The sequence below is a fragment of the Marmota flaviventris genome, chromosome 6 (assembly GCF_047511675.1).
Source record: "Marmota flaviventris isolate mMarFla1 chromosome 6, mMarFla1.hap1, whole genome shotgun sequence".
Classification (NCBI taxonomy): domain Eukaryota; kingdom Metazoa; phylum Chordata; class Mammalia; order Rodentia; family Sciuridae; genus Marmota; species Marmota flaviventris.
This window is the reverse complement of record NC_092503.1, coordinates 57,849,607-57,877,139: the sequence shown is the minus strand read 5'-3', so window position 1 is coordinate 57,877,139 and position 27,533 is coordinate 57,849,607. Positions and strand designations below refer to the sequence as shown.

The 27,533-nt window shown below is 34.4% G+C and overlaps 1 protein-coding gene across 2 annotated transcripts in view; it reads left to right on the top strand.

Moving 5' to 3' along the window:
• Positions 1-27,533, top strand: part of Lin28b (lin-28 homolog B) — a 112,746-nt gene that overhangs the window by 51,646 nt on the left and 33,567 nt on the right. For both annotated transcript variants that reach the window (XM_071613897.1, XM_027928406.2), the window contains exon 3: positions 13,310-13,494. In XM_071613897.1, coding sequence (XP_071469998.1) covers positions 13,310-13,494 — 185 coding nt within the window. The remainder of the gene's footprint in view (positions 1-13,309; positions 13,495-27,533) is intronic.

Here is a 27,533-nt window from a genome sequence, read left to right as displayed (position 1 = left end):
TCCCCATTATTTAGCTGTTTTGTAGACTTCACTGGAAAGCTCTTACACATCTTTCCTTTAATAATTTCTCAGTTATTTTGTGTTTTTGATATGGGATCTATTTGTTAATTTCTGTTTTCCAGTTTTTTTTGCTGTTAATGCATAAATATACAGTAGATATTGGTATCAGATTTGCTTCCCTTCATTTATTATGGTGGTCTAGTGGTTTCCTTGAAGATTCCTTAGGGGATTCTTCATAAATAGTCATAATATCTGTAAATAGAGACATGTTTGCTTTTTCCTTTCCAGTATTGCTGCCTTTTAACATTTCATTGTAATGTCTAGTACTGAGCATTGCCTCCCATTCCCAGGAGAAAGGATTCAATATTTCATTATTAACTTTGACTTAGCTTTAGACTTTTCAGAAGTGCCATTTAGTGGATTGGGAATATTTTCTGTTGGTCAAAGTCTGCTGAGAATTTTTGTTGGATTATATTTTAGTTGGCTCATTTTGTTATTTTCAGTTATTCCATTTCATCTTGTACCTCTTCTGGTTAGTGAGTAGAAAAACCATACCTAGACTCAGTTTCTCCTGCTGTATACTCACAACACAGAGTCCTTGAGATCTCTCTTTTTATATGGAAAAAAAAACCCACCAAATGTTTGAGGTTTTCCACCACCAGCAAGCAAGCAGACATGGGCTGGGAATCCTCTACTTCAGTTCTTTCTGACACTACATAGATAGTGTCAGATTCCACAGGTTGAATGCTCAGTCCCATAGGACTGCCCTCACCTCATTGCAAAGCCAGCCCTCCGGAACTTCAGAGTAACTGCAATTTGGGATTTCCACTGCTTCCTCCTTGAGTTTGATAAATTTGCTAGAGCAACTCATAGAACTCAAAAGAATACTAAACTTACATTTACCTGTTCATTATAAAGAGTATTTTAAGGATACAAATAAGCAACTAGATAAAGACATACATACATAGGACAAGGTCTGTAAGGACCCTAAGCACAGAGAGCTTCTTTCCCTGGGGAGTTTGGATATGCCATCCTCCTGGCACATGAATGAGTTCTTTTTATTATTGTTGCAATACCAGGGATTCAAAGCCAGGACCTCATGCGTGCTAGGCAAGTGTTCTATCGCTGAGTTACCCAGCCCTGGGAATGAATTCTTGTTCACCTTCCTGTTAGCTGGCATGTATTCAGCTGTGTAGAAGCTCTCTAAACCCTACACTTTGGGTATTTATGGAGACTATTACACAGGCTGGATTGAAGCATGGACAACCATGCAGAAATGCGATTGGACAAACAAGGTCTGATATAAAGCTGATAAACTGAGTGGGGAAATTCAGCGTGGCCTGTCTGTTCAGATTCTTCTTGGCCTCTGTGTAGCATTCCTTCCTTAAGGGGATGGGCAGGACACCTTGTGAAATGGGGGTCCAATGGTCTACTATCAAACAGGATCGGTCAGAGAATTTCTTAATAGCCAGCAGGTTGAGGGTAGGGAAAGATAAGAATACATTTTGGTTTCTGTGACCTGTTTTGAAGAAGATAAATTCTAGTCTCTGTGACCCGCCATGGGGAATAAGAGAGCAGATGAAAGAAGAACAGGAGTAGGTCAGAGGGAGAGAGATTTTGGTTTCTGAGGCCTAAAGTGCCATGACATTATTTTAGTCACTTATAATAATAACGAGAGACATGAAAGTGGCATGGGTGTGATAAACCCATTTTGATTTCTGGTTTCGGTAGTTCACGTTCTGTTTTTTTTTTTCTTGCCAAGCTATCTAAGGGTTTATCCAATTTATTGACAGCCCTAACTTTTGGCTATCTTAGTTTTCCTCTCTTGTTTTACCCTCTATTTTATTGATTTTTTTTCTTTTCTTTCTTTCTTTTTTTTTTTTTTTGTGGTGCCAGAAATTGAACCCAGGGCCCAATGCATTTGAGGCAAGCACTCTACTAGCTGAGCTATATCCCTAGCCCCTGTTGATTTATTTTCTTGTTACTTTCTTCCTTTACCAACTTTGAGTTTGCTTTGTTCTTTTTTTCATAGATTCCTAGGAAAAACCCTATGACATTGGCTTGAGATCTCTCTTTTTATATGAAAAATATAATTACTTAATTCTGCAAGTTTTTCTCAACGGATAGTTTTAGTTACATCCTACAAATTTTGATACATATAAAATTATCATTTGGTTAAAAATTAATTTCCCATGTGATTTCTCCTTTGATCCATCATATTAATATTATACATTATTTAATTATAGATGTTTCTAATTACCTTATTGGGTTTTATTTTAATTCTGTTTTGATCAAAGGACATGCTCTGAAATACATTGAAATTTTATTTTCCCTTGGTGCTGGGGATTGAACCCAGGTCCTTACACAAACTAAACACACTTTCCATAACTGAGTTACATCCCCAGCCCTGAAACTTTTTTGGTGAAGGGAGGTACCAGGTATTGAACTCAGGGGCACTCAGCCACTGAGCCAGATCCCCAACCCTATTTTGTATTTTATTTAGAGACAGGGTCTCACTGAGTTGTTTAGTGCCTTGCTTTTGCTGAGGCTGGCTTTGAACTTTTTATCCTCCTGCCTCAGCCTCCATAGCCACCAAGATTACAAGCATGCCCCACCGTGCCCAGCTTGAAACTTTTTAAAAATAACCCACTATTACTGTCTATGGGCTATGTGAAATTGCAGAGAATTATTTTATATTTGTTGGGTGTAGTCATTTGTTTTTCTTTTTTTTTTTGTATGAATGTCAAGTAGGTTAAAATAAATAAAATAAAGGATAGTTTTTAAAGGTCTCTGTCTTAAGTGATTTTTTTTCTCTACTTCTAATCATGGAGGATGGTATACAAAAAACATCTCCAGCAATCCTTCTGTTTGGGATTTGTCTAATTCTCTTTATATTTACAATTCTTGATTTATATGTCTTAGGGCTCTATTAACAGGCACATATACATTTATGGTTGTTACGACATTTTAATTAGTTGGTTATTTAAAAAATATTTATTTTTTGTAGTTATAGTTGAACACAATAACTTCACTTTATTTATTTATTTTTATGTGGTGCTGAGGATCGAACCCAGGGCCTTGCATGTGTGAGGTGAGCACTCTACCACAGCTATAACCCCAGTTCCTAATTAGTTGGTTTTTAAAAATTTCAAATAGAATTTCTCTATTTCTGATCGTACTTTGTCTTAAAGCTTTTCTGATGTTAGTGGTATAACAAAGCTGTAGCCATCTTATTCCTTTTTTTTCATATTTTGTCTTTTTCTATCCTCTTTCAGCCTTTTTGAGTATTTATAAAATGGCTCTCGTATAGGTGGCAAATCGATTAATCTCTGCATTTTAGTTGTGTTAACTCCATTGACAATGTAATAATGGTTTGTATGTCTGAATTTGGATGTACCACTTTGATAATTTCCTCTTTACCTCTTTTTTGTGAATAACTAACTTCCTCCATTTCTCCTACTTGTATATTAGTGTATTTCTAAAATTCCTCTATAATTAATCCATTGGCTTCCTAGTTATATACTTTTTGGTACTGTTTTTAGTAATTGCTCTAGAGTATCCATTCTAAAGGGGATGATATCACAATATGGTGGTAAGAATTATTTTTTGTTGGGGCAAAAGGATTCTAAATATTATAGTAGTTTGTGGTCCTTCAAAGAGCCACAGTAGGGGTTAGGGTTGTGGCTCAGAGAAAGTGTGCTCACCTAATATGCCTGAGGCACTGAGTTCGATCCTCAGCATCACATAAAAATAAAATAAAGGTATTGTGTCCACCTACAACTAAAAAAAATTTTTTTTTTTAAAAAGAGCCACAGTACATAAGCAAATATTTATGGTACTAAAATTCACATTGGGAAACAAATAGGAAAAAAAGGCTCCTAATGGAAGAGTATAATTGAAAAGTAAGAGTACTGCTCTAGGTTTGTAATACATGTTCCTCCTTAAATTATACATAGTATATGTGGGCCTAATATTTTGCTACTTCATGTAAAGTCAGAGTTATGTATTTTTTTAAGTCAAGTCTATAATTTTTCCATTTGATGAAACATAGGATCATAAATTTGTTTTTTAAAATATGTTTTTAGTTGTAGATGGAACCAATACCTTTATTTTGTTTATTTTTTAATGTGGTATTAGGGATCAAACCTAGTGCCTCATGCATGCTAGGCAAGCGCTTTACCACAGAGCCACAACCCCAGCCCAATAAATTTCGTTTTTAAAGTTGCTTTATTTAGCTATTTTCTGTTAAGTAGATAATTCTATAAGTTTACTTAGCCATTGTTTACTGAGTACTTAATTTCAAAGAGGAGAAATAAAATAAAATACTCTTCCATAAAAAAATCAATTTCATATGATTCATTATATTAGCTAAGAAGTTTTGTGGTAAAAGTTTAAAAGCTAAGAAAATTAAGGGATAAAGGGTGAGTAAGGGTTGAGTAGGGAGGCCTGCTGGAAGCCAAAGCTTCAGGATTCTAAACCTTATATTGATTGTGAATGTGTTATTGAGGAGTGATTGGATTTTTCCAGAGTATGTTATACTGGGCATTGCGATGTACAGGGCTTTTGGTGGTAATAGGTAGAGCTTTGAGTCCTAGTTCTGCCATTTATCAGATAAGACCTTAGGGTTTTTCATCTCCTCTTAAAGATGAAAAGAAATAGCTATTTTTTTTTTTTTTGAGAGAGAGAGAATTTTTTTTAATATTTCTTTTTTAGTTATCGGCGGACACAACATCTTTGTTTTGTATGTGGTGCTGAGGATCGAACCCGGGCCGCATGCATGCCAGGCGAGCGCGCTACCGCTTGAGCCACATCCCCAGCCCTGATATAGCTAATTTTTATTCTCTCCCTTTCTCTTTCTCACCTTGACGCTTCTGTCTGCCTCAAACATATATTGAGTACTTGCTATGTTTCTGGGATGGTTTTAAGCATGGAAGTGAGAAATTATATTTCCTTTCCAGAAGTTCATAACTTTCTAAGAACCAAACATATTGTAATATGGAATGGTGTTACAATAGTGCTACATATGGTATGCACTTGGAACATGGGAAAAGGAATGCCTATATTTTTCTTGAAATTGATATAAAAGGCTTTGAAGAGGAGGTAATGTTTAAATTGAAACTCAGTGATGTACAAACATTTGCCATGTGGGGACAAGGGATAAGGTAGTTTGGATCAAATGATTCTGCAAGGTAAAAGCATTCAGCCAGTGCTGTTAATGATACATGCTCAGTACATACTTGTTTTGTCTCAGCTGTTCCTTACCTGTGTGCAAGTGGGGAGCACATTGGAAACTTAAATAATATAAACTGTTTACTGAATTGCGGACATTGGGCTAAGCACTGTTTTGGGTATTTTACATTTTATTATTTGGGACCCATTAATAATTATAGCAGATAGTTGTTATTCCTAGAGAGATTATTAGTTTATATATAAGGAAATTGGAGCACGTTTTTTTTTTATATTTATTTTTTAGGTGTAGATGGACATAATGCCTTTATTTAATTAATTTATTTTTTGTGTGGTGCTGAGGATCGAACCCAGGGCTTTGTACATGCTACATGTACCACTAGCTACAACCCCAGCCCTTGAAGCAAATTTTTTTTTTTTTAGCAAAAAAAAAAAAAAAAAACTTAAGTAAGTTTGTGGTCAGGCAGCTTGAATTTGTAAGTAGGAGGATCAACATTCAAATCCAGGATTTTTTCCAATGCCCTTTGAGAAGTGTTGCCAATTTTATTGCATCCTTTTCAGCTTTGAAGTACAGGTCAGATGGAGGGATTTATTTTGTAAGGTTTCCTTTAATATTCAAGACAAGTAGTGATCCTATTCTTGTGAAATTATTTGATAATTTGAAATGAGTAAATTGGATTTATTCTATTTAAGTAAAATTCTCAGCAAACATTTACTTCAACACTACCACCATAGTTTTTAAGCTTCTGTTTTCTTAAGGGATTCAAATTTAAAAAAAAAAAAAAAAAAAAACCTAAAATCTTTCTCTTATTTACTGAATTGGGACATACTAAGCATGCATAAAGGAAAATTTCTGTTTTGACTAAAAACTAGTCACCATTCATTTCTATCTGTATCCACATAGACAAGGAGAAGTCATAAAAATTTTTTAAAATTCTTATAACTAAAAGTAGTGATGTATATTTTATTACAAAAAGAAAAGCGGGAGTCTTGTCCAACTGTATGCAACTTGTCCAAGGTTATATAGGAAGCACATTTATTTTATCCTTTCTCCCTCCTTCCTTCTTTTCATCCTTTTTTTCTTTACTCCTCCCTCCCTTCCTTCCTACCATCTCTTACTTTGTTTTTGTCCAAATTTTTAAATATTTTTTTCATCTTTTACTTCCAAAACACTTAATTGTGATTTGAACCTAGGGACCTCTGTCTCTGAGCTACATCTCCAGCCTTTTTATTTTGACTCAGGTTCTTGCTGAGTTGCTGAGGCTTGCATTAAACTTGAGATACCTCTGCCTCAGCCTTCCAGGTTGCTAGGATTACAGGCATGCACCATGGTGTGTGACTCAAAGATCATGTTTCTGAGAAGGCTTTTGAGTTCTCTGATTGTTTTTGTTCTTGTTTTATTAATGCTGTGTTGCCTTAAATATCTCTGGGAGTACTAATTAAATGATGTATCAGGTTTTTTTGGTTCTATCAATTATCTTGACCTCACATGTTTTGTGATTCTTGAAGAACTCTTCAGGTGTATGAATGAGGAGTAAGAAGGAGGGATAGGAATGATTTAAGGTTGAATGGGTAGGTAGCTGACTTACACCAGTGGTTTTCTAGTTGTGTGCAGGCTTCAGAATCTCCCTGATATTTCCTCCAGTATCTGTAGAGAAGTGCCTCTTGTTTGCCTTGAGGCATTATTTGGCTGTGTCATGAGTGTAGGTAAGTATAGGGGTGGAAGAAGGGAATGAGCTTTTGGTCCTTACACCATTAACACCTCAGTTTTAAGACCTACTGTGTTCTTGTCCTTTGTCACAGGCATTGTGTCTTAGCACAGCCTATTAGGCCTTTGAAGAGTATTGGTTCCTACTTCAGTGCAGCTCTTTCTGTTAGTTTTCTAGGGTGTGGTTTCTTTAGCTCAGTTTTCAGTGAACATTCTAACTTAAAGAAATTTGTTGAATTCTGTTTTTTTTGTGTGTGCATATAGTATTGAGGATTGAACCCAGGGGCGCTTAACCACTGAGCCACATTCCCAGCCCTTTTAAATATTTTATTTAGAGACAGGATCTTGCTGAGATGCTCAGGGCCTTGCTAAGTTGCTGAAGTTGGCTTTGAACTCATGATCATACTCCTAAACTGCTGGGATTACAGGTGTGTGCCACCACTCCTGGCTGCCATGCAGCTGAATTCTGTTTTCTGTTGATGGCATCCTTTCCATTATCTTCCTTGTTGTGAATCCATTTTATTTTATTTTGTTATTATATTGTCATTTTGATGGCTTTTAAAGACCAACTTGAGGCGAGTCTGTACAGCTTGCTATCTTGAACTGGAATAAAATGTATTCTTATTTCTGTGGAGAATCATATAGCTACACTTACGTGCCTTCCCAATCTAGTTGGAGAGAAATTATGTGCCAAGAGAAATAGGTAATGCTATCATTACTGTCTGGAGACATGGGTAGAAATACTTGACAAATAAAATACAGCATTTGAACTGCTCTCATTTGACTCCATATTCCTGTTATTATTCTTTTAAACAGTAGGGAGGAGGAACATATGTATAGCAAGGAAACTGAAAGCTCATCTATTTGTAATTCTGTAATATATTTGTGTCACAATGAATTTTAAAAGTTGGAATAAAAATAAAGGGAAGCAGAGAAAAGGGAATCTCACTTTGTTGGAAGAAGAGGAACCAAATTTGCTGTTCATGTATGATATACACATTCAAAATTGGCCTGTCCCATTGTAAGCACACTGTGTTTTAGCACACGTCAGTAGTTCCTTCTAAATACTCTTCATTCATTTATCATTTATTACTTTGTTCCTTTATTCATTTAATTCCTGATTCTCTTCTATACAGAGTATGTTTTATTTTGTCCCAACAAATTAGGTATAGATGAAAATATAAGCCCATATGTCAAAAGTTCTTCTATTATTATGTACAACTTTTTTTTTTAAAAAAAAAATCACCAATCTATATTCTTAGACCAGTCTTCATGTATTGTGAGACACATCAAATGTAGATGATAATGGGTAGAAGGAAGAACAAGAAAAAAAGTTCACTTTAACTTTTGTGTGGAGTCTTTGGATAGCATTGCTACCTTGAACCATTGCAATACTGTCTGCTTTTGTGTGTGTGTGTGTGTTGGGGGGTACTGGGAATTGTACCCAAGGGCCCTTTACCCCTGAGCTACATCGCTGCTTTCTTCTGCTTTCTGTGGTGAGACAGGGTCTCACTAAGTTGCTCAGATTGACCTCAAACTTGCAGTCCTTCTGCCTCAGCTTCTTGATATGCTGGGATTACAGGCATTCAACACTGAACCTGGCTACATTTTATTCCTGATGAACCATATATAGTGTCTCTTTGACATTAAATGAACTTTATGATATTCTTTTTGTGACATTCTTTTTATGACATTGAAAGAATTTTATGCACTGGGAGTAGAAGTAGGTAGAAAAAAATCTGGTTTTGCATGTGCAACTCATTTATAAAAGAATTCAGTCCCTTTTTTCTTTTTTCAATTGAGAATTAGACTAATAATCCTTGATTTTATTGATGTTAACCGTAGAATTATTTTAAGTACTTATTGAATGGTAGCTATTTGCAGGCATTATGTTAAGCCCTTTGGAAAATACTTGGAAAAAAGATGTATATTACATTCTTAGTGCGTGAACTAAAGAGTACTAAAGAGTAGAAGATGAGTCCAAAAGACCAAATGAGATGTAAGGCATATACAGATATTTGCATTACATGGCAGTATGCTGTAGAAACTATAATAGAAAATTCAATTAAGTGAAAGAGAAAAGAATCCAGTTTGGGGCAATTGAGGATGGTGACATAAAGGATCATGGAACTATGCCTTGAAGAGTGAGTAAGATTTTTGGTAGACAGCTGAGTAGAAGAGTGTGTCCCTCACCAAAATAAGCTGGTATAGAGAGCTGAGATGATCTTCAGGGAAGTTCAAGTGTACCAGTTTTACTAAGAAAAGTGTTGCATTTTTGAGAAATGGAAAAGGATATGGCAAATGTAAGTAGAGGTAAGATTATAAATTCTCATCTAAGCAAGATCTGAGTGTTATTGTAGATTTTGGGATGTGAGACTAACAAGCAAAAATATAGTCAGAGGGAATATGCAGATGTGAAAGATACTGTAGATTGGGAAGGAGACTCATGTTGAAATATAATAACTATTATACATATCCTAATAGAGGATGTTAGAGCTCTGAATTGGGTAACAGCAATCCAGATGGGGCAGATGAAAAAGAGATTATGAGAAAGAATGCACAAGATTTAGTAAATGGTTTAGGTAAAACTAAGAATCCATATGACTGGCTGGGTACAGTAGTGCAGGCCTGTTATCCCTGTGGCTCAGGAAGCTGAGACAGGAAGATTGAGAGTTCAAAGCTAGCCTCAGCAAAAGTGAGGTGCTAAGCAACTCAGTGAGACCCTTTCTCTAAATAAAATACAAAATAGGGCTGGGGATGTGGCTCAGTGGCCGAGTGTCCCTGAGTTCAATCCCTGCCCCCCCCCCCAAAAAATAATGGATTTTTAATAAAAATTTGCAGATCAAGGGGAGAAGTTCATTTTTGTGACCAAATATAATGAACTAATTCCCTACCTTTTAATAAATCTTTTCCACCTGTATGGCAGCTACGTTAATAAAATAGCAAAGTCAGAATATTCTCATAATTCTCTGTGAATTGTAGTCTTTGTATTGCAGAGCCATTGTAAGGATAGTCATTCTTATTTTTGCTCAGGTATTATGACAGGGGAGGAGGGGAGAGTGTGTATGGTGGAATTAAAAAAAAAGTGTTCTTTCCAAATATCATGACAAATAGTCAGAATTTAGCTTTAGATTTGAGAAAGTAGTTCACTTATAAATGATAACCTATCAAAAGTCTTAATGATGTTAAATGAAACTAAGTTGGTGAAAAATGCACCTGCATGCTAGGAACTAGGAGATAAGTGATAGAATTTTTGTTGCTGAAGCAAAACTTGAACATACAATATCTAAAATTAAAACTGCTGTTCCTTCATTCTCATAATTTCAGTAGTTCAGCTGTGTTTCACTTCATCCCACTTACATATACACTTTCTTGAGTGGGAAGGAAGAAAGGGAGTGAAAACAAAAAGAGCTATTTATAATTAGTGCGGAGAAAGCTTAGAAGAAAAAATGAGATGATGCTGTAGAATTGTTAAAATAGCTTTAAAAATGATGATTTGTTATTTTAAAGAGTGCAGACAGTTGTGGGTTTTTGCCCTATATACCATCAGGTAGCAAAGTGGTGCTATCAAATTGTAGACTTCAGCATGAAGGATTTCACTGTCAGGTGATCATCACTAGAAATAGGTTAGTAACTCTGATATCATGTATCATATTACTTTATCACAATGAACAGTCTCCTTTTGTGTTACATTTTGAAGTGTTTCTATTTGTTCCTTGTAATGATTTGGATTATATATAATTATAGTCCCCTTTATCTGAAAAGCACACATTCTATGACCCCTCTGGGAGATGCCTAAAACCAAGGACCCATGGGAAAAACACTGTGTACCTATCCCTGTGTGTACTGTTTTGTCCTTTAAACCCATAACACAAATCTAATGCCTTTACCAGCTTCACTAAGCACTTGACTCAACTGTGGCTATAACTTTTGCAGTTTGAGGTGCAGCAGCAAAACTAGTATGAATTTCTTTTTCCTTCTTTACAATGTCATGGGTAGATTTGTTTTTTATCATAGGTCTTAGCAACTTCAGCATCAAGTCAAGAACTTTCACCTTTTCACTTAAAGAAAGCAGTTTATAGCTTCTCCTTTTTGTGTGTGTCTTAATTGCCCGCAACACTACTCCTGCCCTTTGGGATCATTATTAAGTAAAATAAGGACTACTTCAACACAAGCAGTAAGATACAGCAAGTTTATCTGATAACCAAGATGACTACTGTGGGAGGTGTATGCAGAGTGGTCCCACAAAATGAAGGGGATGATTTAAGTCCTGGGTGGTATGGAGTGGGATGACCAGAGATTTTATTGTGCTATTCAGAATGGTAAGCGATTTAAAACATATGAATATTTTCTGACTGCCATTGACTTTCAGGCAACTGAACTCCTGAGACGCAAAACAATGGATAAAGGGGACTACTGTATTTAACTGCTTTCTGTTACTTTAATAAAACACTTGTGGCAAGGTAATTTTAAAAATTTAATGTAGTTTATAGTTCCAGAAGTTTAAAGGCCAAGACTAGGTGGGGTGGAGAGCATTGGTTAGATCTCTGGCAAAGGCCCAAAGGTAGATGGCTTCATGGCAGGGGCACATCTGAGAACAAGAGACTCTGCAGTCTCACAGTCGCTTCCAAAAGCATGTGACTGACTTCTTCAAGATCTCCCACTTAGCCAGGTGTGGTGGTGCACACCTGTAATCCCAGTGGCTCCGAAGGCCGAGACAGGAGGATCAGAGGATTGAGAGTTCAAAGCTAGCCTCAGAAACAGTGAAGCACTAAGCAACTCAGTGAGACCCTGACTCTAAGTAAAATACAAAAGGGGCTGGGGATGTGCTCAGTGGTTGAGTGCTACTGAGTTCAATTCCTGGTACCCCCCCTCACCGCCCCCCCCGCCCCCCCAAAATCTCCCACTTAATGGTTTCACACTGTTTTCTAATGCTACATCAGGAGACCAGGCTTCCAGTATTGGAACCCTTGGGGACAAACCATAGTGAATTGCCTTTGGAATCATGAACTAGGCCAGAGTCAGGGTGAAGATTTTCTGGTTCTGTATTTCCCTAAGTACACTAGTGATCTGTGCTTATAAAGAAGATTAATAAAGAACCTTAATTGATCCCAGTTAAGTCAGGATCAATCAATTGAGGAAATTGCTGAGTTTAAACACATTAAACAAGATTTTTATTATGGTGGCAGTGATGGAGGGGAAGATGTTTCTGAGACTAATATGCTAATCTGATTGGCCCAAGAAGAAACATATAGGATTTCACAAACTTATTTTACCACGAATTCTTGTTTCTGTGGAGTCTTTTTCAGATTTATTGTTAACTCAGAATTCAAATGGCTTGAATTTACAGACAAATAGAAAGTAAATTAAATAGTTTATTCAAAGCTTACTTGAAGAACTGGATTTGAACCAAGGTCTTCTACCATATTGTATTTCTTTCTTTTGCCCCTTCCCCCCAGATGCAGAAAAGTCTCTTCAAACTATATGGTATTCCAAGTTAGATTTGTCAATTGTACATAAAAGGGTTTGAAGAAGAAATAAAACTAATTACTGAATTATTTTTAGTAGATTTTGAATTGGCATATTGACTTTGATGAAAATAGTAGGATTGAAACAGCCAATGAGCATTTGACATTAAAGTTACAGTTTTGCCATTTGGAAATTAAATTTTTTGCAAAACTCAGCAGTTTTCAAATTATAAAAAGCTCAAAAAGTGCAGTAAAGTGTATATAGAAAACTTTCCTACCTTCCTAGACCAGGATTGAAGAAAATGACTCTTTATGATTTAGTGTCTTGTTCCAAATAACATCTCTGCAGAAATAACATGTATCTTTTTTAAAAAATGACATAGATGGCATCATGGTACACATATTGTTCTTTAGCCTTAACCTTTTACTCAACAGTATTATGTGCTCATCTTCCCACATAAATACATGTAGAACTAAACAACAACAACAAAAAAACTTAATGACTTTATAATATTATATTATTTGGCTTTATTGTAATTAATGTAATCATTGGGATTAAATGGACCTTAGGGTACTTATGATTTTTTTTTTTTTTTGTTAACCAAACGGTACTATGATGGTCCTTTTTTTTCTTTGAACTTTGTGTAAGTTGTTTATAGTAGAATTCTTGTAGAATTGCTGAAAGCTTTATAGTTTGGAAATAAAAGAAATGGTAAATATCTGAGTAAATATAAAAAAAAGAATTTCTGGGTCAAAGAATATGCAAATTTACATTTTTGTATGTATTGCTAAACATTATAATAATGTCACTGAACTTTAAAAAACCTATACTTTTGTAATGGATCACAAGATATCTTACTTTGTTAATTTTAGAATTATTGAGAGAAATTATAAATAGGTGATAATGATGATCTTGCTCTCCCTATTCATTTTCCCTTCTTTATAGAGCAAATTATTTATGGAAGGATTTAGAAGTCTGAAAGAAGGTGAACCAGTGGAATTCACGTTTAAAAAATCTTCCAAAGGCCTTGAATCAATACGGGTAACAGGACCTGGTGGGAGCCCCTGCTTAGGAAGCGAAAGAAGACCCAAAGGGAAGACACTACAAAAAAGAAAACCAAAGGGAGACAGGTAATCTTTATCACTTGGCTAATTTATGAGTTTGTTATATTTGGAAAAGCATTCTAACATTTCCTTATTTTTATTATATTATTGGACTTCATCTAGTACCAAAAGAAAACACCATTACTGTGTAATTGAAGAGCAAATATCAAGAATATAGTCAGTTCTGCAATTTGAATTATCTGCAGAGAGTGCTAAACTGAGCATTTGGCATGAAACACTTCATAGTCCCTTGACCACCAAAAAAAGTATAGTTTTTTTTTTTTTTCACCAGACTGTTCTGAGACCACACATAGGGAGCTGCAGTTCCCAGTAGACAGAGGTTCTCTTCATACATCCAAAATTTGCCAACACTTCACCTGTTTTTTCAGACGAAAATATACTGATGGTTTTGTTTGTTTTTAAAAGCCAGTTCACATATGAAAAATCCAAACAACATAAAAAACTAAAGTAAGTAAAAAAATAATTTGAAATCCTAACTATAGGTGAGAATCATAAAATATATGCTGTTTTGAAACTTGTAAATCTTTTCCACTTAATAATATATCAGACTCTTTCATGTCAATCATTAACATTTGCATAAATTTCCACCATATGGACATACCAGAATTTAATTTAAATGAACAATACTATGTTAATGGGTATTTAGGATAATTTTAGTATTTTGAATTATCAATAATAGCACTGTGCAAGTCGTTTCATGTGCAGTTTTGAAAAGTCTGATTGAATTCTTAGAAGAAATATTTAATAGAGAAAATTTTGGATTAAAAAAATTGATGCTTTAAAATGTTTGTTGTCTATTTCCCACCTGCTGTCCAGAAGCATGAAGGCCAAAATACAGCCCCTCCAAAAGTCAAACAGCTCTTACCAAATGTTGTCATATGTTTAATCTTAAGAAATTAAGATTGTTCCACTTTGCATCCTTTGATGACTTTAGAAGTTGAAAGATTTTTATGTTAGTATTCATCTTCAATTTTTATTCTACAAATTGCGTTTTTCTAATTCTTTGACCTTTGATCTATTGATGTTCATTTGTTATTACTGACTTGTAATTTCTCTGTATATTTAGGATGTGAATCTTTGGTCTCACATAAAAAATCAGAAATATTTTTCAACTAACGAAATATATTTTAATTTTAATGATAGTGTTTTTTAAAAATAGTATTGAAGTTTTGAACTTTTATAGGAACATGTTTGTGACTTTCTCCATAATACTATCTGACTTTAGTTGCTATCTACCTTCCAAACTACAAATTTAAAAATATATTATTATGGGGCTGGGTGTAGCTCACTGGTAGAACAATGTGCTTATTAGCATGTGTGAGGCCCCAGATTTAATCCCCCAACACACACACACACACACACACACACACACAAAGAAAGAAAGAAAAAAGCACACTATATACATCAATATTTTCTCATACTATTTTTGTTAATTTACCTTTTAAATATTACTCTCTCTCTTCTCATTATTTTTGTTTTTGAAGAGAGAGAAGGCTATATGGATCTAACTTTTCTTTCCCTTCCAAACAGCTAGCTACTTATCATTACTGCATTTATTTCCTGGTCAGTATTTTCTTAATGATTTGAAAAGCTCTCCAGTAAGAGAATAAGTTATTTCTATCCCACATTTTTCAGAGCTCATTTTGTACTAAAGAAAATCGATGAATATGTTTGAAAGTTTAATGATACACTTAACTAATTGGAGTGGTTTTTTGCTCCCAGAGAGATGATAATGACGATGACAATAATAAAATACAAGTAAAGCAAAGTAAAATAAAATAAAACAATCCTTTATTTTTTATATTAAATGTTTAAAAGTATAGTTCTTTTTTTTTTAAATTGGTACTAGGGATTGAATGTTGGGGCACTTTACACTTGAGCCACATCCCCAGCCCTTTTTATTTTTTTATTTTAAGACAAGTAAGTTGCTAAGATTAGCCTCAAACTTGTGATCCTCCTGCCTCAGCCTCCCAAGTCATTTGGATTATGGGTATGAGCTACCTCGCCTGAATAACAGTATAGTTCTTAATGCCTTATATGTTTTCTTATTTGGAATCAGTAAGGGGGAGGATGGTGGAGGCTGAGAGTTAAAGCATAAGACAGCAAGTCATTCCTTCATATAGGGGTTTGTCAATCATTGGAAGAACTTTGATTTTGGAGGAAATGAGAAGTCACTGGAAATTTTTAGGTTAAAAAGTAGTGTAATATGACTTACCTCCTTAAAGTATCATTCTGGCAGCTGTGATTACAGCATAATTTGAGAGGTAGGATTGGAAACTGAGAGATCATTAACGAGGCTTTTCCAATGCTGTGGGAAAGAGATGGTGGTGGTTTGGACTGGGATGTTAGCTGTAGAAGTGGTGAGCGAAAATTCCAATATGTTTTGAAGGTGGAGTCGGCAGGATTTACTGGTGGATCAGAAGTGGACTGTGAGAGAAGAAGAGTCCAGGATGACTCCAAGGTTTGTTTGGTCTGGGCAACAGGAAAGGTGGAGGGAGCATTTACCAAGATGGGGAATACTGCAGAAGGAACAATAAATCAAAAGTGTAGTTTTGGATATAGTTAGTTGGAGAGACATAATAACCATCCAAGTGGAGATGTAGGTTAAGCAAATGGATTAAGCATATGGAGTTCTCTGCCTGGAGATGAAATTATTTAGAGAAAAGATGATACTTGCAGCTATAATATTAGATGAGATTACCATCAAAATAAGTATATATAGAAAAGAGGACCGAGTCCTGAGCATGCTAAGCATTGAGAAGCAAGAATAGCAAAAGGCATGAAGGAGAGAAGCAGGAGGAAAATCAAGAAGGGATTTTGTTTTAGAAGGAAAGAAACAGTTTCAAAAAGGGGAGATTATCAGGGATGTTCAGTGGTATTATGAGCAAGTAAAATGACCACTGAAACCTGAACTGCTTAGTAACACACAAGTCAATAGTGAAGTTGGCTGGTTTGGTGAACTAGTGGGACTTAATGCCTACCTGGATTGTGTTCAACAGAGAATTAAAGGAGAGGAAGCAGAGACAGCAAGTATAACCTATAAGTGACATTTACCGGTAAGTAGGCTGTAAATGAAGCCATAGCCAAAGGGAAGAAATTATAGCATGTTTATGTGTTGATGGGAAATGATCTAATAGAAAGGAAAGATTAAACATGCAGGGAAGAAGAGGACAGTTGCTCCAGTGATTTCTTTGGGTAGAAAGATTGGGATTTAAAGCAAACTGGGAGAGCCTGTTGTGAATATAGCTGGTTCATTCTTTGAAACTCAGGCAAGGCACAGCCTACAGGCACAGATACAGGTAGGTAGGCAGATACAAAGGTGGGGTAAAGTAAGATTTCTCACCATTTTATACTGTTTGTTTAATGAAATTTGAAGCAAGATCATTTATTGAGAGTGATGGTAAAAGGAGATTTGGAGATTTAATAAGGAGAAAGTATGAAATAGGAAAATAGAAAAGTGAACACATTGTGGAAAAGAGGAAGAAAGAGTTCCAAGCCATACCAAAGATCCACTTAAAGTTAGTGGACATGAGTTTAAAGTCAAGTCAGTTGATATGATTCTGTTTTCTCCTTCGTTGACTTCATGATTATGGATGTGAAATAGGCATTAAAACAGAATTATCTACAGTTGGTAGGTAAACTAGTTTTTTTCTAATTGAGAAAGAAAAGGAAGAGAAACAAAGGATTGGAAGGTGAAGGGAACAATTGTAATGATGGAAAATATGAGCAAAACTGGGTAAGGAATGAAGACATTGAAAAGGTATTATGCTCATGGACATAGGTTGCAGTGGGGTCAAAGAATTATAGTTGGGATCATAGAAGGAATGACCTAGCAAGACAGGAGGGGGTGTTGGTCAAAGGTGAATTACTGCGCCAACCACTGACATTAATTGCTTGTCTTTATTGTGGTTAAAGCTTTGATACGTTTGATATTTAATGATTTTCAACTATCTGTTTAAAGTTTAGGATGCCCGTGATCTTTGTCACTCTAGTTTTCCATGTGCCACTTTTTATAATCTGTAATAAAATATTAAAATAAGCATTGTGACAACTGAATAGAAACTGAAATAAATAGAAAACAAGGTTTGATCGTGTGGTGTCTGAAAATGGGTCTTTATCAACTGATGGCTGGAACAGTTAGTTACCAAGGTACTGATTTGTTCCCTGAATCTTTAAAAGGCTTCAAAGATCTTTAATGACTTTCTTGAGTTCTTCTGTGAATATTAACCATATCTATTTTCTGAAACAGTTCTAGTAATGAGAATAAAATTATATTTTGATTCATACTTCATGTTTATTAGCATAATTGTATAAAGTATCCTAAAAAATCTTATTCTGGATTCTCTAGTTATTGTCATATTCATTATTTATTTAATTGTATTTCAAAGAACAAAGTCTTGTATTAATATGTTACACTGTTTTTTCCTAATTTATTCTGTGATTATTCTTAATATTTCCTTTCCATTCATTTTATTTTTTACCAAAATTTAATGAATGTTTGTCAATGGGTATGCACAGTCCACGGGTCTAAAGAGTTACATGGGACTGTGGTAGAAATTTAAAATAGGGCAGATGCTAAAGGAAATGTTACTTATTGTCATCATCTGATCAGTCTCTTCCTTCAAAAATGCCTTAGCGTATTTCTCTGCTTCTTCCCTCTGTTGGAACAATTTCATGTCTTCCTTTAGATAATTTACCACTCCAGCCAAGTTCTAGTTTGTTTTAGTCAGCTTTTTCGTTACTGTGACCAAAAGACCTGGCAAGAATAAATAGAAGGGGGAAAGTTTATTTGTCTCACAGTTTTAGAGGGCTGAAAGGGCTCAGTCCATACATAGCCAGTTCCATTACTCTGGGCCTGTGGTGAGGCAGAACATCAGGGTGTGGCAGAGGATGTAGCAGAGGAAAGCAACTACAGACATGCATCAGAAAGCAGAGAGCTATTTTTACCTTTTTAAAAAATTTTTATCTTTTGGATTGAATCCAGGGCCACTTAACCACTGTGCAACACCCCAGCCTTTTTTTTTTTAAATTTTTTATTGTTGGTTGTTCAAAACATTACAAATTTCTTGACATATCATATTCCACACTTTGATTCAAGTGGGTTATGAACTCCCACCTTCACCCCATACACAGATTGCAGAATCACATCAGTTACACATCCATTGATTTACATATTGCCATACTAGTGTCTGTTGTGCTCTGCTGCCTTTCCCATCCTCCCCTCTCCCCCCTCCCCACCTCTCCACTCCCCTCCCCACCTCTCTCTCTACCCCCTCCACTGTATAACCCTGAGGGTCTCCTTCCATTTCCATGCAATTTCCCTTCTCTCTCCCTTTCCCTCCCACCTCTCATCCCTGTTAAATGTTAATCTTCTTCTCCTGCTCTTCGTCCCTACTCTGATCTTAGTTACTCTCCTTATATCAAAGAAGACATTTAGCATTTGTTTTTTAGGGATTGGCTAGCTTCACTTAGCATAATCTGCTCTAATGCCATCCATTTCCCTGCAAATTCTATGATTTTGTCATTTTTTAATGCAGAGTAATACTCCATTGTGTATAAATGCCACATTTTTTTTTATCCGTTCGTCTATTGAAGGGCATCTAGGCCCAGCCCTTTTTTATATTTTATTTAGAGACAAGGTCTCACTTTGTTGTTGAGGTCTTACTAAATTGCTGAGGCTGGCTTTGAACTCACAATCCTCCTGCTTCAGTCAGTGCCTCATGCATGCTAGGCAAGCACTCTACCACTAAGCCACAACCCCAGCCCTGTTTTTTTTTTTAATGAGTTATAATCTGTAGCTATCCAGATTTATTGTAGAGTGTAAATTTCCCACATTTGGCTGACTTCTGGATCCTTTAGATAGGTCCCTTTCATTTTTTGAGAACTTGCTGGTATAAAACACTTTCATACTCATAGTCCACAAAATATTTAAAATAGTGTTATTAAATGATTGGTTTGATTTGCTGAAGTGCTTGAAAGCTAGAGTCCAGTTAATTTATATTAAAAGAGAAGTAAATACTGTTATATTTCTATATGTTTTGTTTGCCTGGAACATTGTTTTTATTTTATTTTGAATGGCTGTATAGTAAAATTAACCTTTTGTTTTGTTTTGTTACTGGGGATTGAACTCTGGGGCACTCGGCCACTGAGCCACATCCGCAACCCTATTTTGTATTTTTATTTGGAGACAGGGTCTCATTGAGTTGTTTGGTGCCTTGCTTTTGTTGGAGGCTGGCTTTGAACTTATGATCCTCCTGCCTCAGCCTCCCGAGCTGCTGGAACATCACCATGCCCGACAACCTTTTTCTCTGAGTATGCAGTTCTGTGAATTTTATTCATGTATGTATTCCTGTATTTGCCAACGTAGTCTGTATTCAGAACGGTCTTATCACCCCCCCAAACCCAGCCTCTTGCTATCTTTTATAGTTATCCTGCCTCCAACCATATACCCTGGCAACCACTAACCTGTTCTCTTTCACTATACTTTTATCTTTATGAGCAACATCTAAAAGGAATCACACACTTTTATTTAACATAATGCCTTTGAAATTCATTCACACTGTTTAATGTATCAATAGCTCATTATGTTCATCTGTTGAAGAGCACTTGGGTGTTTTCCAGTTGTAGCAGTTATGAACAGAGCCACAGCACAGATTTGTGTGAAAATTAGTTTTCATTTTTGGAGAGATTACTGAATTGTGTGGTCATGGTCATATTTTTAAACTTATAAGAAACTGCCAAGTTGTTTTCCAGAGTGTGTGTACTATTTTTAATCTCCCACCGGCAATATATGAAAGTTCTACCTGCTACACATCTTTGCTAGCATTTGGTATTGTCACTTTTAAAAATTTTTTTATATTAACCATTCTAATGGGCATGCAGTGATGTCTTATTGTGGTTTTAATTCTCATTTCCATAGTAGTTACTGATACTGAGCATATTTTTATGGCTTTTCATGTCATCTTTGTATCCTTTTTGATGACATGTCTGCTCTGGTCTTTTATCCATTTTTCACTTTTTTTGTGTGTGTGTTTTAGAGAACTCTTCATAGACATTGTGGATATAAGACTCTGCTAGAAACATAACTTGCACATAGCTTCTTCAAAGACAAGTCTGTGGCTTGTCTTTCCAGTCACTTAAATACTTCTTATAGAGCAGAAGTTTTTAATTTTGATGAAGCTAATTTTTTCATTTTTATTTGATTTCATGTTTATTTGATGTCATGTGTAAGAATTCTTTACTTAATCCTAGGTCACAAAGATTTCCTTCTGTGTTTTCTCTAGTATTTTAATACTTTTACATTTTCCTATTTATCCATGTTCCATTTAGAGTTAGTTTTTGTAATGAAGTGTGAGGCTTAGGTCAAGATTGATTTTTTACCTGTGAATATTATACCATTTGTTGAATATTCTTTCTCCTACAGTGATTTTTAGATCATAAAGTTTAACTTCTGTCATTTCAGATTAAAAAGTAGAAATTTTGAAGTTTTGATTATATGGAATTTTTGTGTTTAACAAATTCAAAATCTGGCCCATTCCTCAAGAGAACTTACTGTTAAAACCATATTTTCTGTGGAAAAAAAATATAGCATTAAGGATTTTACCTTAATTATTATTTTTTTTTAAGTGGGATTATTTTTTCACTGTCTTAAAATTCTGCTGAATTTAATATCTAACTCCTAGTGTCCAGTTATTCAGTAATAGTAAAAGTTGTATTTTATTTAAAATTTTCCAGATTTGAGAAGTTTCTTAAAATTTCAAATGAAATAATTTTAGATTTATTCTGCTTATTTTTTCTTAGTTTATTTTAAAAAGTAGGACATTTAATGGCCTTATAGAGCTTTCTTTATAATAAAATGAAGATGATTGTAACTAAAAGATTTTTAAAAAATTATGTTTAAAGTTGTCCTACACTTGGTAACTTTTAAGAAAACACAATTTACTGTGAGGAAAAAGAAGTAATTTCTAACAGTAAAATTGTAGGGGAGGGTGATAGAATGATTATTTTGTTAGCTTCTGTTGACTTTTCAGTATTTATATGAAATAATCACATCAGCTTGTAGTATAGAGTAAAATATTTTATGGAATAACTTTTTAGTTTATGTTTGCAAATATTTTTAATGAGCAAAAGGATTAAAATGATTTTAATCTTTAATAATAAATATATAACTTCTAGGAACATTTGTAGTGATGTGGTAGATATATATGTTGAATGTATACGTATAGCTTTGGGGTTTTTTTGTTTATGGCTTTTCCTTTTACCTTCTTTTTAATTCTGTTTTTTTCCTGGGGTACTGACTATTGTCTTTGTTCTCCTTAACCTTCCACATCTTTTGACCCAACCACACTCTCCAAGAAGTACTATTCATAATAATGCAAGTTCTCTTTTTTTCAGAGTGTTGACTTGAGAGTTTTAAAAATAACTTAGAAAAGAATACTGGAATTCTGCTGCTCTCCTCTCACTTGCTACAATATTTAATTTGCATAACTGCATTAGCTTTTTAAATTTTCTACACAAGTTAAAGTGGTAAGGTATTTTGTTTAGAAAGGTAGTTAATTGTTGAGCTGTTTGGTATAACTGCTTTTGGTATGGAAGTATAGGGAATTCTTTTTATGTGATCATAAAAGACTGATGAATTTATCATTTTTTAAAAAGCTCTTTATACTTAAAATTTGATATGAAACTTTACATTCCTTTTAGTCCAGTATTAAAATGGTACATTATGATATGTTGATCATTTATGGTCAGGAAGACCAGGGCGAACATAAACAGAAACTAATTATATGTTGTCAGGTTTAGTTTCAGCTTAGAAGAGTTAACTTGCCTTTTGGCAATGAAGTGGAGATGTCTGATACTAAACTTATTTTTTACAGGGCCATAATTTTGTGGGCTTAAGTTTCTCTAAATATGCAAGAAGGTTTTGGAAGTCATTGGATTTATATTTTGGGGGGTTAAAATTAATCAACTTAGGTTTTCCTTATTAAAAGGCTATGTATTGTGTTTATTAAAATGAAAAATATTTGTTTATTGCCCTCATTTGTCTTTGAGCTAAAAATTAACCAGTGGTAATTCTGCCTGTTTTGCAGCAGTACAACCTTTTCCACTCATTATCTCAGTGAGATAATTTGAAGTTTTCCATTAACTTTATACTTGGGAAATTTAGTGCTACGTATTTTGAAATCTCCATAGCATTCCTAAGGAATATATGTTTTACTTTACAAGTTCTGTCAGTAATTTTTTTTCATGTTTTTTTTTTATAGCCCAGTACCTGTTTCTAAAAGAAAAATTAAAATTCTGTTTAGGTGGTAGAGACATTTGAAAATGTAAATCAACAAATTCCAATAAATAACTGTTTCACCCTGATACTTGTGTGATTAGATTTAGGAATTTGCTGTTTAGTAGGTTCCTATTGTGGCAGAGAAATCTTTCAGGCATGAATTGATAGTCCAGATCCTTTGAGGTCTGTCTATTCTGACCTATGACCCCTATTCTTACAGGGTCAACATCTGAGGGCAGGAGATTAAGGCAGTTTAAAGACCAGAATGGTAAATGGAATGGAAAAATTAGCCAGCACATTTTGGGTGCAAAACATCAAAGTCATCAAATAGTTTGCTTATTTTAAACCTGGCTTATGGGTATGACAAGCTAATTTTACTGTTCATAGGAATCAGAAAAAATTAATAACCATAATTCATTTAAAGGTACTATTTATATAACAGTAAATTTTAACTGTAGAATACAAATTAGTTCATAGAGCTTAACCTCAAAATATCAAGAAATGCAAAAATAGTTTGTCACAATATCAGTACATTTTAATCTTGTATCCAATTTGGGTATTTAAATTTAAAGTTGGAAAACATTTCTTAGCTTTTGATATGAAATATTTTAATTTATCAACAATGTTGAATAAAAAATATATACCTTTACTGGCTCATAGTTGAAGTGAGTGAGGATTTGACTGTAATAATGTACTGTTGACTTTTTAAATATTTTTTAAAGCCGGAGGTACAAAATAGAAAAAAGTAAATTTATCAGGCAGACAATTTGTTCTTTTTTCTTCTTTGTCTTTTTGAGACTTTTATCTTTTAAATTTTATCTCTTAAAATGTTCCTCATGCTTTTTAATTTTATGCTTTTCATTGTAATTTCAAAATACAGATCAGTAGGTATTCTTTCTTAGTTCCTATACGTTGTTCCCTTTTAAGAAATTCCCCCAAACCCTTTATTTTACATTCGTTTGTATCCTGGACAGCTGTGAATTTGCATCTTAAGCTTCCTACTAATGATTAGCAAGGGGCTAGAGTTGAATAACTGAACTGTTGCATCCAAGTGTTCATTCATCTATGTAGTGACTAAGGAAATTAGTAAAACCAATAGAATACCCAAGTCTCCTTAATTTTGCATTTTTTATTCTATTCTAATTTTTGCTTATTATAGACCTAATTTTAGGGTGGTTTTCTAAGTCCTTTCTTCTTGTGATTATTTGGCCAGAGATCTCTTAATGAGGCAATTATAGTTGTTTCCTTCATTCGCATTATCTTAGCAGATGCTCTCCCTGCTGTGACCTCTGTTCAGACCAAGCAGACAATGTGCTGTTCTCATCACCCTCTGCCAGACATTGTGTGGGGCTGAGCTTCATTTTGGCGCTGCATAGGTCTCTCAAGATGCCTGATGGGAATGGTCAGAAGCCAAGTGGCAGATAATCAGAATTTTAGGTTGAATTTCTGATGGTTGTTTTATTCTAAGCAGAATAAGCAGTAAAATAATGCCTATGGGGGAAATAAAGTTCCAGAGGCATCTCTAATAACATTGCAAGCTGAAATTATGGATTTAGAAAGTAACTTAGTTTTCTTTCTTTATACTATATTCCTAGTGAAAAGAAGATCTCATATTTATTGTATGGTTTCAGTAAAAGTGTATTGTGAGAATTGGGTAATATTTCAAAACTTTGAGATCCTTTCAAAAGAGAAATCAGTTTAGCCTCCAATATTAAGTATGTGTGTTTTTTAATAAATGTTATGAGATTGTTCAAAATCTCACTTGAATTTTAAAGTTTGCTTAAATATCTTAAATTTGAACACAAATTCTCATATGTTTTGTGTCTGCTAGCTATGATGTCCAGTCTGTTCCTGTGTGAACAGAGTAAGGGCTGATCAAGTCGAAGACTAATCAAAGAAAATTTCCACATTTATGCTGCTAAATCCTCCTACTGAAATACTAGTCTTATGCCCCCAACCCAGGTAACAATCCAGGAGAAACACAAAGTTCTTAGCAACCTTTATCCTCCATTAGTAAAGAATGACAAGTCAAATTGTAGTCTTGATAAAGTTGAAGTCTGAGCAAAGGTCCTTCTGTATTTATGTTGGAATTTAAACTTTTGAAATTTGGTTAAAATAAACAGATTAAGATCTAGGACTTAACTGTTCTCATAGAGCTTTTTATTTCTGTTGGTGTAGTAGGATTATGCCATTAATATTATAATTTATAACATGATAATATAAATTATATGCTTGTACTTATCAGTAAGAAATAGTAATTCAGGAAAACAAATTAACTTTTTGTAGAATTAGATTTATAGTCAATTTTGACATAAAGTAATATTTTAATATATGCATTCACACAACGTAAGGCTTTTTAAAGTGTAGGTACTTCGAATATAAGCAGAAATGAAACATTAAAATTTTAAAACACTTGGAAAGGAAGAAATGCTCATTTTCTTAAAGTCTAGAATAAATCAAGGAAGAATTTAAGAATTTTAGTTTGTAAAATGCTCTGAGTTTAATCTCATCTATTATATGATTATTTGAAACAATAGATTAATAAGGAACAAAATCAAGTGTTTCCCTTGCTTTGGGAGGAAAGCTGTTTGTTGATTGGACTATAGGAAATGTTCAATCTCCAGAAATTAAAAAAAATTAAAAGATGTATACATGTATCGAAAATTAAAAATTCTACAAAATATAACTTTTATTTTATAAAAAATAGGATCAAATTATGTGGTAACTTTCTTCACAGTTGGAAACCTGAGTGAATACAAATTTAAAACTCTGTTTTCCAAGAATCATACACTAAAGGCAATTGATTTCATAACCATCCTTATTAATGGAGAAAGTAGGATATGATCTTTTGAGGAGCTTATTTGCCTTATGTTAAATGGGAACCAGGGACTTGCCTGCCTCCCTGTTAACCATTCTTTATTGTCACAAATAAAAGACTCCATGGATAGTAGTTTTTGTTTTTTAAACAGGATCATTGTTTGAAACTGTTATTAAACCAGTTCCTACTTTTTCTAATTTGGCTGATTTCAAATACTGTTCTTTGATTTCAGTGTTTGATTTTTTGTTCCCTTGTTTTCAGTAGTCCATATAGAGTCCCCTCTTAGTAACATTTTACTGGTGGTACTACCAATGCAATAAGAGAAGACAAACTTATAAAAAGATCTAAAGATTAAAAAAGAATTAACCAAAGTTCTCTGGTACACCAACAGAGATATATCTGAGATTATTTATAGGTAAATTATTGGAATACTAATAAGAATAAATTTTTAAAAATCTAACAAGATTACTGACTATAAAAGTACAACATACAGATTGAACTAAGAACAACTTAACATCAGGAACGTAAGAATTATTGTATACCTCAGGAACTCAGAATTAGAAACTATAGGTTCAAAAAAGTTCATTTGGGGGCTGGGGCTGTATGTAGCTTAGTGGTAGAGCGCTTGCTTAACACGTGCCAGGCACTGGGTTAGATCCTCAGCACAACATATAAATAAATTTAAAAAAGATTAAAAAAAATAAAACTGAATGAAAAAAAAAGTAGAATTTAAAAAAAAAAAGTTCATTTGGACACTAGGAGCACATAGCCAGTGGTAGACTGTATGCTTATCATGCACAAGGTACTAGCATTAGCATCACATAGGATCTTATTAAAAATGCACATTCTCTAGCCTCACCCCAGTTATTCTGGGATGTGGATCTCAGCCATGGGTGTCCCCACCCCTGCCCCAGCAAACTCTCCAGGTAATTTTTTATTTAACATTACCCAGCTTTCTTCTTTTTTTTTTTTAAGAGAGAGAGAGAGAGAAAGAGAGAATTTTTAATATTTATTTTTCAGTTTTCGGCGGACACAACATCTTTGTTTGTATGTGGTGCTGAGGATCGAACCTGGGCCGCACGCATGCCAGGCGAGTGCGCTACCGCTTGAGCCACATCCTCAGCCCCTACCCAGCTTTATTCTGACTCATTTCTGTGACATCTAAAAATATATTTTTTCCACATTTTTTATTGATGCATTATAGTTGTACATATTGATGGGATTTGTAGTTACATATTCATACATGCACACAATATGACAATATAATTTGGGCATTATTACTCCCCAGCACTTCCCCCATCCCAGCTTCCTCCCACCCCTTGGTTCCTTTCTTCTACTGATCTCCTTTTAATTTTTAAGATATCTACCCCAGCTTTGTTGTCATTCTTTTCTCTTTAATATCTGTGATTAGAGAAAATCTATGACCCTTGACATTCTGAGTTTGACTATGATGCTGATGCTGATGCATTAGCAATTACAACATTACATATATCTTTCCCCATTCTCTTTTATTCTCTAGCTGTTTATATTCTTAGTGCTGGAATTTTTATGTCCATATGGTTGTAACTGGTAATTCCCTTCTGCAGATGGTTTCGTGTTAGGGTTGCCCAAAAGAAGAACTTGTGCAAGACTTGAAAGCAAAAGTGAAGGAGAATCCATTATTCTTGCAGGGGCCTCATTGTTAGACATGGTAACAAACTGACACATACCCTGTATGTCACTTAACAGAATGGTTTCTAGTTCCATCCATTTTCTTGCAAATGCCATTATTTCATTTTTTCTTTATGGCTAAATAAAACTTCATTGTGTGTATATATACCACATTTTCTTTATCCATTTATCTGTTGATGAACACCTAGACTAATAGTTTGGCTGTTGTGAATTGTGCTGCTGTAAACATGAGTATGCATGTATTACTGTAGTAAGATGACTTTAATTCTTCAGAATAAG